We start from the raw sequence: 14,154 nt of genomic DNA on the forward strand, positions 1-14,154 counted from the left end.
ATATATATATATATATATATATATATATATATATACGCAAACATATATACACACATATATGTATATATATTCATGAATTTTCACACACAAAAATATTGCTTGAAAATATAACTGATTATAGCCCATTGCAATTTGAGTGCTAACCAACATCAGTATTACATAATAAAAGGGGAAACATATTCATTCAATAATATTTAATTAGTTTGAGAAAAAGATTAATTAGAAAAATTGGATACCAATGTGGCTCAAAATTACTGGAAGCTATTATACTCAACTCTAAAATTAATCATTAAAAAAAAAAACCTATAAAATGGCTTATTATTGGTGGATTGACAGAATCATTATTGATAAAAAATGCTTTGCCGAATATATTCTGACCCTTTATTCAAATCCTGCTGAGCTCAACTTTGCATTCCATTGTTTCATGGTTGATAAAATAATGTACTAGTCAAGTACTGGAGTCAATGTAATTAACTAAACCCCTTACTCCAAATCTGCTGGCCTTGTGCCTAATTTCAAAACAATTATTATTATTATTATCATCATTATCATTCTGTAGCTCAAATTTTACTGTGTACTTTTGCAGCTCTACAAAGTGCAGCACTGTGTACTTTAGGTATCTTTTATCTTTTACTTGTTTCAGTCATTAGAGTGTGGCCATGCTGCAGCATACATCTCCGTGACTTTCATTACCTGATCCAACAACTTGATATATATATATATATTATGCAAACGATCTTATGGTTTGCAATACCAACTTCAGGAAACCTGCCTGTCACCTAGTCACCTACCGTTCCGGCAGACACTTAAGACAAATCGACTACATCCTCGCCAGACATAGGGAAAGAAGGTGGCTTAAAAATGCCAAAACATTCCCCGGCGAAGAATGTACCTCTCAACACAGATTAGTAGTTAGTGACTTCGGGATCAAGGCAAAAAGGATGCCCAGAAGTAGACCGGCTTGGAGGAGAAGGGTTTGGAAGCTTAAAGATCCTGCAAATGGACAGAGATTTAGAGACATACTACTTGAAGCATTTAACGAAATAGAAGGGGATATAGCATCATACAACGTGGAAGACAACTGGAGGTTTCTACGGGACAACCTGCTGAGAGCCACCGACCAGATCTGTGGCTGGTGTAAAGTACCCTCTCGACCCAAAGTAACGTGGTCGACAGGGCTATTAGACAAAAGAAACAGGATTGGAAGGACTGGAAGAATGGAGGTAGCAGGGAATTGTATCAGACTGCTAGGAGACAGGTTTATTTAGCCAGAGGGGAAGCAGATAAGAAAAAGTTTGCCAATGTTCTGCACCGTGAGGACCAAAGACTTGAAGTATTTCATGTTGCAAGACAGTGTGTGAGAGAGAATCGTGATGTCGTGGGAGAGAAATGTGTTCGCATGGATGATGATAAACTTGCACTAAACGAGGCTGCAAAGAAAGAGGTTTGGAGATGCCACTACGAAAGATTGCTCAATAAAGAGAATGAATGGGAGAAAGAGAGTCTGCCAAATTTCGACCCAACAGAGGGACCATAGTAGATGAAGCAATTAAGAGTATGAAGACAGGGAAAGCCCCCGGCCCATCAGGAATCACTGCAGAGATGCTCAAAATATCTGGTAGTGTCGGCTATAGCCTAGTCACCCGTATTGTTAATCAAGTGATACACGAAGGAGTCATACCCAATGAATGGTGTAGCAGCACCATAGTCAACTGTTACAAAGGTAAAGGTGACGCTTTAGATATAAATAATTACAGAGGTATCAAGTTGTTAGATCAGGTAATGAAAGTCACGGAGAGGGTCACAACCCAACTAATTAGGGAGCGAGTCAGTTTAGATGAGATGCAGTTTGGGTTCGTGCCAGATAAAAGCACCACTGATGCTATATTTCTGGTAAGACAGCTACAGGAGAAATACCTAGCCAAGGATAAACCTTTGACAGGGTCCCCCGATCCCTTATCTGGTGGTCAATGAGGAAACTAGGGACAGAAAAATGGTTAGTGAAAGCTGTGCGAGCCATGTACAGAGACGCTGTCAGAAAGGTGAGGGTTGGCAATGAGTACAGTGATGAATTCCGGGTAGAGGTAGGGGCCTACCAAGGTTCTGTCCTCGGCCCCCTCCTATTTATCATAGTCCTCCAGGTGATAACAAAGGAATTCAAGACAGGATGCCCCTGGGAGCTCCTCTATGCTGATGACCTTGCACTAATTGCTGAGTCACAATCAGAACTAGAGGAGAAGTTTCAGGTGTGGAAGCAAGGACTAGAAGCGAAGGGCCTTAGAGTCAACCTAGCTAAGACCAAAGTCCTAATAAGTGGGAAGGTAGACAAAACACAAATTCCATCAGGTAGATGGCTCTGCTCGATCTGTAGAAAAAGTGTAGGTAGAAACTCTATAAGATGTACCCAATACAAGCTATGGACACATAAGAGGTGCAGCAATATCAAAGGCAAGTTAACTAGGAAGTTAGTTTTTGTATGTGGTAGATGTTCAGGTGCAATAAACACTGAAAATGTCAGAAAACAACTTCTGTCACATTCCAGGGAGAAAAACTTGACGTAGTTGATAGCTTCCAATATCTGGGTGACCAAGTTAGTAGTGGGGAAGGGTGCGCTGAAAGTGTAGCTACTAGAATAAGAATAGCCTGGGCAAAGTTCAGAGAGCTGTTACCTCTGCTGGCGACAAAGGGCCTCTCATTCAGAGTAAAAGGCAGACTGTATGACGCATGTGTATGGACAGCCATGCTACATGGCAGTGAAACATGTGAAATCAATATTCTGTGGGTGTTCTAGGGGTTAGATTTGCAGTGTTTTGTTATTAATTTCGCCCATGTTCTATCTGCATGGCTTTATGTTAAGAATGAATTTAAGCATTTTGTGTTTGCTACTATTGCATTCATAATGCATTCTTTCTTTCAAATATTCTATTTCAATTACTGAAAATTATTTTCTTTGAGAATGCATTCTACTTTTTCTGTTTAGGTCCAGCAATATGTTTATTTCCCACCAAATTTTACATGAATATATATTGTCTTCTTTTGAGTATCTCTGAAATATTGCTTTTGTTTTAGGAACACTGCTATCTATTTTTGGGAGAAGGAGGTTAGTTAATACCATCAACCCCAATACTAGACTGGTACTCTATTTTATCAACCGAAGAAGGATGAACTTGGGATTTGTATTTTGAATGTAAAGAGCTAGAATAAATACTGCAAGAAATTTTGCCAATGTTCTAACAGTCCTGCCAACCAACTACCCTTGCTTCACTGCAAAATATCCATACATGTCAATCTATGCTTTTTGTATTGCATTTGTGAGACTTGAGAAGCAAAGTTTGGTCCTTTCTTTAGATTGCTATCATTTTAGTTGGCTAGTTGGTTTATTCATCCTTGGTTTAGCATGCACAGCTCCTAATTTTTTTTTTTCCATCTGATTGAAAGAATAGATTTCACTATCAACAAACATGGTCATCTGAACATCAATATTTTTTATTTGAATTATTTATCATTTTTATGAGTGGTGTTGGTGGAACAGATAGGTTTTTGTGTTCACAGTCTGTTTATAGTATGAGATTGCAAGATACTCCATACATGTGTAATACATCAATCATATGTTGTAGTAATCAATAAACTTTACAGAGTATTATTTAGAAAGTTTTACATTTTTATAAATTTCTTTGTGTTTTAATTGTTATTGGATACTTTTTGGAACAATCAAGCTTAGCAACATTTTGTCTGTCTGTATGTTCTGAGTTCAAATTCTGCCGAGGTTGACTTTAATTTTCATCCTATTGGGGTTGATAAAATTACCAGTTGAATACTTGCTGGCCTTGTGCCAAAATTTTAAAAGAATGCCACAAGCTATAGAATTGTTAGCATGCCGGGTGAAAAAATGCCTAGCAGCATTTCACCTGTCTTTATGTTCTGAGTTGCAATTTCGCTGAAGTCAACTTTACCTTTTATCCTTTTGGGGTAATTAAAATAAGCAACAGTCAAGTACTGGGGTTGATGTAATTGACTTATCCTCTCCCCTGAAGTTGCTGGCATTGTACCAAAATTTGAAATCATTATTATTAGTATTTACCTCACCAGACAAAATGCTTAGTGGTATTTCTTCTGTCTTTACATTTTGAGTTCAAATTCCACTGACATTGACTTTACCTTTCATCCTTTTGGGGGGTCAATAAATTACGTACCAGGTAGCAGTTGAGTACTGGGGTGGATGTTATTATTAAGGCAGTGAGTACTGGGGCTGATATTATTATTAAGCTGTTAGCACATTAAGCAAAATGCTTAGCGGCATTCTGTCTGTCTTTACATTCTGAGTTCAAATTCTGCCGAAATCGACTTTGACTTTCATTCTTTCGGGGTTGATGAATTAAGTACCAGTGAAACACTGGGGTTGATGTAATCGGCTAGTCCTCTACCCCTAAATTTCAGGCCTTGTACCTTCAGTAGAAAGGATTACTATTATTGTTATTATTAAGCTGTCAGAACTGTTAGCATGCTGGACAAAATGCTTAGCAGCATTTCATCCATCTTTATGACCCAAGTTCAAATTCTGCAGAAATTTGACTTTGCCTTTTCTCCTTTCAGTGTCAATGAAACGATACCATTTGTGCACTGGAATTGATGTAATCGACTAGCCTATTCCCCTAAAAATTTTCAGGCCTTGTGACTATAATAGAAAGGATTATTATTATTATTAGTTGTAGTAGTAAAGAAAGCATTAACTACACTTATACAAAAGCTATAACATTTTAATTTAATTGTCAGGGAAGTTATCTGGAAGATTGGTGACGATTTTTCTTAATTTCAAGAATCTTTCTTGCAGAGTAGATTACATTTTTCTACAGAACAACAGTACATACCTTAATTCTAATAGCCTTCAGTGCCACAAATAGCAGTTCCAGCATTGTGCTGAGTACTAATTCCCACAGCAAAAATTTTCCATGCTTACACTCCACTATCTCTTCATCTTTTAGGCTAAGTCCTAATATCACTTAATTTTCTCACTTTCACAATTCACTCTATTATCATACATGACTGCAAAGTCAATGATCTTACACTGTTTACTCTTTCTGTCTACAATAATCATATTTGGTTTCTTTGCTCTAATAGAATGATCAGTCTCTGTAGAGAAAGTCCATAATATCCTATAATTATTACTCACTATGACTGCCTTTGGACTCACCCTCTTACCTCTTTCCAATCACTTGAAATTTACAAATTTGGTTCGATAACTCAAAACACTCTATTACTGACACAATTATGCCTCCATTTATACTCTTTTTGTGCTCACTTACTGCATTCAATTTAAAGATGTGAATGCTTTCATCCCCTTTTCCACATGCTCTTGTTGTCTGACTGACTTTTATCAATCTTTGTATCAAATTTATTCTAATGACTTGTTCCTGAGCAGCTATAATTAGTAATTCAGTTTCCCATTTCAAATTTCCATCTCTCAGCCATAACAAGCACTTTTCAGTTTCAGCTGCTTTGGTTTGATGCATGAACTGGACTTAAAAGTTCTTCCTTTTTTCAAGCTATTTGCTCTGCTGTTCTTGTGACTATTCTTTCACTGTTTCAGTAACTTTTCATGTTTCAAGTTATAGATGATAGACTTTCCTCACTATGCACAACAAAGCTTTTTCTACCCAATATAGGTGTGATCATGTCTTCTACATTTGACACACCTCTGCCTCATGTTTTTAGTAAGTAGAACCTGGTGATATTACTTTTAGGGTGGTGTGTGCTATGCCTTGTGGGCAGCTTCTTAGTTCTTCTACCTTATTTCTGTAACCCTTTGTCCATTTGGAAAAAAGAAGCAGAATATCTCAACATGAGCATGGCCTGTGTAGTGACTACTTTGATGATTATCATCTTCAGTTGGTTTTGATTTAAGATCTTTCCAACTATTGTAATCCTTTCAGTGGTTCTCAACCAGGGTCCATATAAGATTTTTGGGGGTCCACACAACAAAATAGTAAATTGGGGGATCCACAACAGTATTTCAAGGGCCCCAGAAAATTTTTTTGTTTTAGATGTACATGTTGGTATGTATTGCAAGAAACAAATAGATTTCATTCTCTAACATTTTACATAGTTCAACCTACACAGATTTGTGTGTTAAAACATTAATAAATAGCATTCCATAAAACTAGTTTTTAAACATTGAATGGCAATAGGGGTCCACCAGAATAAAATAGCAATCAAAGGGGGCCATAGATTAAATGGTTGAGAACCCTTGCTTTAGAGACTTTCAGGTTTTTGCACTCACGATCGTGAGATCATGGTTTCAACTCCTGGACTGGGTGGTGTGTTGTGATCTTGAGCAGAACAACTCATCTCAAGTTGCTCTGTGATCACTTCAACACCTGACACATAGTACACAATGCTCCTGTTGAGGCAACATCAAGTTGATGGAAGGAGTGAGCTAATGTACATGCATTTGATCACTATCAAAAAAAAAAAAAAAATCATTTGTGCAGGTCATATGATAACAGCTGAATACTCATATGTCATCTTTTATGGAAGAGTCTATCATTTTGTTAAACCTTACTTGAAACTGAATAGATCATTTCTAAGATCCAAATTAGAAAACAATAATGTTTTCTGTATTCCTAATTAATTACCAAGAAAAGTATACCAATTAAATACATTCTCAATACTTGTTGCATTTTGATGACCCATCTGATTTTAAAACAAAAAATTCCTGCAAAATATTATAATTCAATGCTCAACAGTTTCTTAGTTTTGATCACAAAATATAAATAAAGATGGCTACAAATATTTTAAAGAAACACTAGACATTTAGTTTCAAATGTATGAGCCAAAGAATTTTGACCTGTACAAATAAAAGAGGAGTCTCTACTCATGCTATTTTTGTTATATTTGTATTGTGATATTTTGAAGCTGCAGTATAAATAGTAGACGGGTCTATGAAGGCTGGCTGAGAAGTTAAGAAAGTCACGTTATAATCATGAGAGTTTAGGTTCAATTCCACTGTGTATCGTCTTGGCCAAATGTCTTTCACTGTAGTCTTGAGATGACCAAAGTCTTGTGAGTGAAAACTGGGTAATGAAATTATGTGAAAGACCATCAGATTGACTACACCTCTAATTCAAACGATCATCCTTCTTACATTATTATGTCGATTATCTGAGAATTTTGTTAAAGGCACATATGTCTGTGGAGTATTCAGCAGATTGTATGCTAGCTTTTGAGTAGGCATTTTACTTGATTGAACAACTGGAGTACTATTTGTGATCAAAATCAACAGAGAGCAATTTTATAAAATAGAACAGATGAACTAAAATGCAATTTAAATGCACACAAAAATATAGCAAGTTGTTGGGACAGAAATTTATTGTGAAGGCAAAGATATTCAAAAGGAAGCAATACACAATGAGGAAAACTAGTGATTATCAGCAAAGTCATATCATTTCATATATTTTATAATACCTGATTATAATTGTAATTCCTAATATCAATATACATTTGTAAGTATAAAAGTGTTAATAGGGACAAAATATTATTTCTTGAGCAGTAAGAATAAAAAGAAAGACAAGTTTGATTTATTTCCTGTAGTAATCAAGCTATTCACATTCAAGTAGTATACTTTGATATATTATGGGTTCAATAAGCATTACCCTTTGTTTAAACTGTTATAGCTGTAAAATGCTTTTATTGTAAAATGGTTATTGATCAGATTGCTATTGCTAATTTTGCATGATTAAAGGAGGTCTTTAGATTTATGACAATTAATAATAAACAGCTTTCTATCCTGGTTGTGTTTTCAGTAAATTACATGGATGTAATAACAGAGTAACAACTAAATTGCAAATTTTGATAATATTTAAATTATAAGGTGACAAAAATAAATACTTTGACAAATGCAGAAACTAAACTTACCTGATTTTGTCTGACTCCTTCCAGAACTGCATTGAAATCTGCAATCTCCCAGTCTACGAATTTCTTGATAAAAACTAAGTGTCTATTTAGATAATCCGCATAATTGATCAGTGTGTTGTCTGACATTAGTAAGTGGTCCTTCAGCTGAGATGCACCCAGGTGTCTGTCTAAGAACAGCTTGATGTTGTCTGCAGTAAGAATTGCGTCTGCTGCTGCCAGAAATATCCCCAAGAAAAATACAACAAGAGCAAACAGGATTAGCTTTAAAAATAGCTTTGATCCTAAAATACGCAGAATTAATCTGCATAGTTGTATAAAATATTGAACAAAGCAAAAGTCTTTCAATCGCTCTCGTTTCAACTTAGGTTCTTGTCGACGTCGGTGATTCCAAATCTCTCTTAGAATGTCTTCTTTAGATTTGGTTGGTGCTTGAGCAAAGTAGAGTTCACTGGCAGACCAAATATCTTCCTTGTTATCTTGATAATAACTGTATGGATGCTCCAGGGGATTATATGGGCGTGGTGCTGATCTACCTGTTTGTATTGCATAAACCTTGCTTGACACTGTGTCCATTGGCAGCTTCTGCACATAGCCACATCTAATTTGTGACAGCATACATTTCATCCATTTGAAACGATAAAATAATAACAATGCATCTAAAATAATAAAAATCGCTACCAACACTGAGAAAAACGTTTTACTGCCACCAGAAGAAATTTCCCTCTTTTCTTCATATTGTATATCTTGGTAGTAGTCTCTATTGCTGGTGTCTTCATAGCTAAAGGCATGAGATAATAAGTAACGAAAGACGTGCCTAGTTTTTGACAGCTCCCACGTCCTTTCTTCAAGTTCAGTATGAAGCCGGATCCAAACAGATTTAATATTTCGTCCTGGATTAGTAGCCAAAATATCATTACCAGGAAATATAGGTTTGGATTCAACCATCCTGAAAGAGGAAAACAATGCATATCAGAACATAAGAATGTAAGTGTTAGAAGACATGAATCAAATTATTTAATGTTACTGCAGTTCATTAAGGTAAACCCTGTTGGATAGTTTTGGTTATGAGTTTATATTTTACATCAAACATTTTATTGCATCCTTGCAATTACTTAATTTTACAGTTATAGTTCAATTGCTTAGTTTTCTACTACAAAATACATTTTTATCGAGAGGATTTTTCATCACCTTACAAATACAGGAGTTTAATCTCAATGGCATATAACTCTAACAAAAGTACCTTTTATCATGAACAGCGTAGCATTTTGATGATTAAAGAGGAAAGAGTTTGAATAAAACTAATTATTTTTTTAAAAACCCAGAACATTTATCCATCTTCTCCACCTACTATTCCTGGGAGGGTTAGGGGTGGTACAGTCCACAGGTACCTCCTCCACAAGGTCCTATCATCATTAGACTTTCCAGCTAGATTCCCAAGTATAACAAATTGAGACTATAGATGTTATCCAGTCATCGCCATGATCTACTTGTAGGTCTCCTACCAGTTGGCTTAGCTTGAAGAATCCATCTTGTGATTTTTTCCTGTACCATTTTAATCACTTCTATAGCACTAGAACTGTCACCTCTGAATGTAGAGAAGTAGTGGCTCAACCTGGAGAGACTCCTGGATCTCCAAGCTACACACCCTGTTGAGTATCATTACTCTAGAGTATGGACGCACAACCTTTTTTGTCCAAATGGCCAAATCATGAATTCAATCACTCAAAGCAGGCTGCAAAGTATATCATATAATTTGGATGATCAAGAAACATACAAAAACAGTAGTATAGAAAAGGTTCATAAAGACATGAAGGAAACATAATGATAAAAGTTAATAGATAGATACTGTTATGTGTGTATTCAGTGTGTGATTGTGGTACAAGCAGTTTGCTATGTTAATTTTCAGCAATTTGTGAAAATAAGAAAGTCTTTGCAAAATGGTTTCGTGAGTTGCACAAAATGCCTTCATTGGCCACAGGTTGTGCATCGCTGTTCTAGGGTTCTCTCAGAACTCCATTTCAGCCACTTGTGTTTCCAGTCATACATTTTCAGTCACTATCCAATATTCCTGACCATAGGTGAAACATTTATGAATGAAAATAATTATTTTAGAGTTGAGGGAAACAAATTATATTGTCAGTAAATTAAAACCCTTGACTAAATTTTTCAAAGAGTTTTTGAGTAGATCTAATACAAAACAGATTTCATCTTGAATACAACTTTAAACAAATCTACAGTTTCTGTGGTTTTTAATGCTTTTTGTTCTTTCAGTTCATCTACTGATTATTTTTCTTTTATAAGTGTTAGAATATATGAATCAAATTCTTTAATATTTCTGCAATTTATTAAGGTACAAACTTATTATATATTTGGTCACGAGTTCTTATTTTTCAACATACATTTTATTTTATGCTTGTTAATGCTAGTTAATTTTGCAAGAGCATTTCTTTGAATGGTTAGGTTACTTTAAGATATTACGACTTATACCAAATATCCTAGTTTAGAAAGATATAATACTGTAAGTGAAAATTTTTTTCTTAGAAACTAGTGCTGTACCTGTCAAAAATGTTGGGGTTTATTGCTTTCATCCTTTTGTTTCTCTTTATGTTTCTTGCTATCTTGTAGCACTTTTCTCAAAATTACATTAAACATACCAACATAAGGATTCTTATTGGTTCAAAACATGTACAATTGTTTAACCCAAGGTTATGCTTGGCAGGGCAGACCTATGATAAGAGCCTTTCATCTGTAACCATCTGTTTTATATACAGTTGTTGCATAGCCCTAGTGGAGGTGCAATGGCCCAGTGGGTAGGGCAGTGGACTCGCGGTTTCGATTCCCAGACTGGGCGTTGTGAGTGTTTATTGAGTGAAAACACCTAAAGCTCCACAAGGTTCCAGCAGGGGATGGTGGTGAACCCTGCTGTACTCTTTCACCACAACTTTCTCTCACTCTTACTTCCTGTTTCTGTTGTGCCTGTAATTCAAAGGGTCGGCCTTGTCACACTGTGTCATGCTGAATATCCCCGAGAACTACATTAAGGGTACACGTGTCTGTGGAGTGCTCAGCCACATGCACGTTAATTTCATGAGCAGGCTGTTCCATTGATCGGATCAACTGGAACCCTCGACGTCATAAGCGACGGAGTGCCAACCACCATAGCCCTAGGTTGTCCCAGTGGTGACCATTCTGTCTGTTTGTATATGTGGTATGGCTATAGGTTTAGGCATGGCTGTTTGGTTAAGAAGATTTCTTCTGAGTTACATGGTTTCAGTTTCAATCCAACTACATATCACCTTGGACAGGTGTCTTTTACTGCAGCCCTGGGCTGATCAAAGCCTTGTGAATGGATTTGGTAGATGGAAACTGAAAGAAGTTTGTTGTGAATGTGTGTATGTTTTTGTGTCTCCTTGTATCAACATCTTTATAGTTGTAAATGAGTGTCATTATCATCTATTTACAATACTCTGCAAGAACATGTCTGGTCATGGAAAAAATATTACCTTACTTGGATGCAGATAAGGGTTGATGACTGGAATAGTATCCAGCCATGGACAATCTGCTTCAATAAACTCTATCTGATCCATGAAAAGATGGAAAATGTATATCAAAAATGATAATGATGATGATGATCTCCATTGTTCTATATAATCTTTTCTAACAGAGTGGAAATTGACCAGTGGAGGTTGCTGTATGTCATTTGTAATATAGAATGTGAAGAAAACGTGAAAAATGAGACTGTTGCATATCAGAATCAACCTCTTGCCTCTTCTTTCTTTATCTACTACTCCATGCTTCTTTTATCCCCCTTTTACTCTCAGTACAACCACAAATGTTCTTCAATGTAGTTATAAAACTGGAAGTGTTATCAGCGAGGATGGATTTTGGGAAATAATCGACATCGATTCCATGAAATCACAGCCAAGAATAAAGCACACACACACAAAATAAATAAATTCCTTTAATTAAGAAAGGATAGTGATCGGCAAACTGTAAGCAAATGTTTTCTTTTGTTAGGAAAAGTCAGTAATTCTACATACATATACATATAAACTATTTCAAACATTCTATTTCCACTACCTTCCCAATTTAAAACCAATGAGAATGCGTTTCATTTATTACTGGCAAAGAGTGTGTTAATGTGTTTAAGATATCATTAATGATTTAATAGACAAAGCCTTAGTTTAGCAATAGTTCAATAAGTATTTACAGTTGTTATTAAATCATTATATTTGTATCTGAAAATTAAATACTTACTGCTTCATAATAATATCATGCACTTGACTCACTTCAAAAACTTTGTCTACTTCTAACCAGTTGAGATATTCCAGCAGTGAATTTTCTGATTCGAATACATCATTTATAGAACCATGACGTTCAAATATTTTCTTTGGAAATTCCAACCATTGGTTGTGAACTAATTTCTTAAGGAAGTTGATGTACTTTGAACGAAAGCTCAGAAGCTGATTATATAACGTATGGTTAGTCTGGCAGATAAATTCATTTAATTCAGATTCAAATTTAAATTGTTTTGACATAAACAAGTCATGCACAGACTTTTTCAGCAATCCATTGTCTCTATAAACACTTCTCAAGACCATTCTTGTGGAAGAGTGCATTCCTTGTAGAATGTGGGTGACTTCAGTGTCAAGATGAGATTGACATGATATCTGTCTCTGTTTTATCAAGTCCAACATTCGCATTGTCTCAAATTTCTCATGTGCTTTAATTTCTTCTAAACATCTGTTTACACTCTGTCGCACATGATAACTCATTTCGGTAGTGTTCTGTAATGAGATGACAGATGGACCGATGATGACATAGAACAAACCCAACGTAACTGACAATGTAAAGAAGAATGAATACATTAAATAAATGACTATAAATAGAAAAACTAATCCTCTGGAAGTTTCAGTGGGGGGTCTTGGAATAATTTCCAGAGGTCGCTCTTGCTCAGGACTGCTGAGAAGTGAAGACCGGCGCTCGTCTTGTGCTGGTGATGGAGGTGGTAGTGATGGTATAGTTCGACGACCAACATTGTAAATTAATAAACCAGCTAAGGTACATAACATCATTGTACCTAGAATACTGGCAGATACAAGAATTGCAATAACTGGTTTCCAAGGTGAAATTCTAACTGTGCTATGTTTTTTGAGTCTATATGAATTTGATGAGGGTTTCATATAGTCTTTATTGATTTCGTGAGTGGTCAAATGGAGGCGATGAGTACTTTCGATGTCACTGAGCATCACAGTTAAAATTGATGGCTGCTTGTTACCCCATTCAGTAAGAACTGCAGATATCTGAAAAGTGGTTGGGCAATTGATGAACATATCATAGCTTCCGTAGCAGATGCGATGCTCACTATCATAAACTTTCATTCTTAAATAGCCAGGGCAAGAGTAAAGAACCCCTGAAAAAAAGGAAAATAATTCAGTAAAAATACAAAAAATACTTAAACATTCAATGATTAATTTCATTGATATCTTAATAGAACATAAGAAAGATGTAGTTGTGACATTCATCAATTAACCATAATACTGCTTGTAACAGTTTGTGTTTGCACATAACACTTCTAAGTGAAAGAGAGTGAGTGGTAACATAGAAGAGTTTTGCTCTGCAAAAATAAAAGGGTTTTCCTTAAAATAATAAAAAAAAAAAATAAAAAGTGTGACAATAATTTTCCTGAACAGCATGTGAAAGTTATATTTAAACTTTTTTTAAAATTTTAATTCAAAGGATAAATGGATCAATATATTTGAATATTACAACAATTTATGAACAAGTCTAATAACTGTTCAAATAACATCATTAGGAAAGGCAGAATACCAGATAAACTCAATTAAATAAGAATCTAATTATTTTGAGCTGAATATAAGTTACTCATTTATTTCTTATTTTTCCACAATTCCACAGGGATTCAAAATGCTTTCATATGCTTTACAGTATCCAACTGGCATTCTACTGTTGACTATTTACTTAACTGTCACTATTGAATATCTTATTTTTTCATAATTTCATTATCTATGAAAACACTCATTCCTGAATTATTTCATTTTCTAGAAAAACCCTTTCACTTAATTTTGACATGTTAGATATATTTTTTATAATTAGATAGAGCACTAGAAAAGAAGTACCAAAATCTTTATTACAGTGAAACAATGTTGTAAAAAATCTCTAAATGTATAACAAAATAGAAAAAAAATTCTTAAATCATGGATTGATAAATACTTACAAGATAAT

The 14,154-nt window shown here is 35.2% G+C and overlaps 1 protein-coding gene and 1 long non-coding RNA gene across 11 annotated transcripts in view; one reads left to right on the forward strand and one right to left on the reverse strand.

Moving 5' to 3' along the window:
* Positions 1–14,154, forward strand: part of LOC106874554 (uncharacterized) — a 371,224-nt gene that overhangs the window by 304,406 nt on the left and 52,664 nt on the right. The window lies entirely within an intron of this gene.
* Positions 1–14,154, reverse strand: part of LOC106874729 (uncharacterized) — a 379,303-nt gene that overhangs the window by 4,304 nt on the left and 360,845 nt on the right. For all 9 annotated transcript variants that reach the window (XM_052966442.1, XM_052966441.1, XM_052966437.1 and 6 more), the window contains 2 exons: positions 12,169–13,324; positions 7,912–8,857 (listed from right to left, as the gene is read on the reverse strand). In XM_052966442.1, the coding sequence (XP_052822402.1) occupies positions 7,912–8,857; positions 12,169–13,324 (2,102 nt within the window). The remainder of the gene's footprint in view (positions 1–7,911; positions 8,858–12,168; positions 13,325–14,154) is intronic.

This window comes from Octopus bimaculoides, chromosome 3, assembly GCF_001194135.2.
Source record: "Octopus bimaculoides isolate UCB-OBI-ISO-001 chromosome 3, ASM119413v2, whole genome shotgun sequence".
Taxonomy (NCBI): Eukaryota; Metazoa; Mollusca; class Cephalopoda; order Octopoda; family Octopodidae; genus Octopus; species Octopus bimaculoides.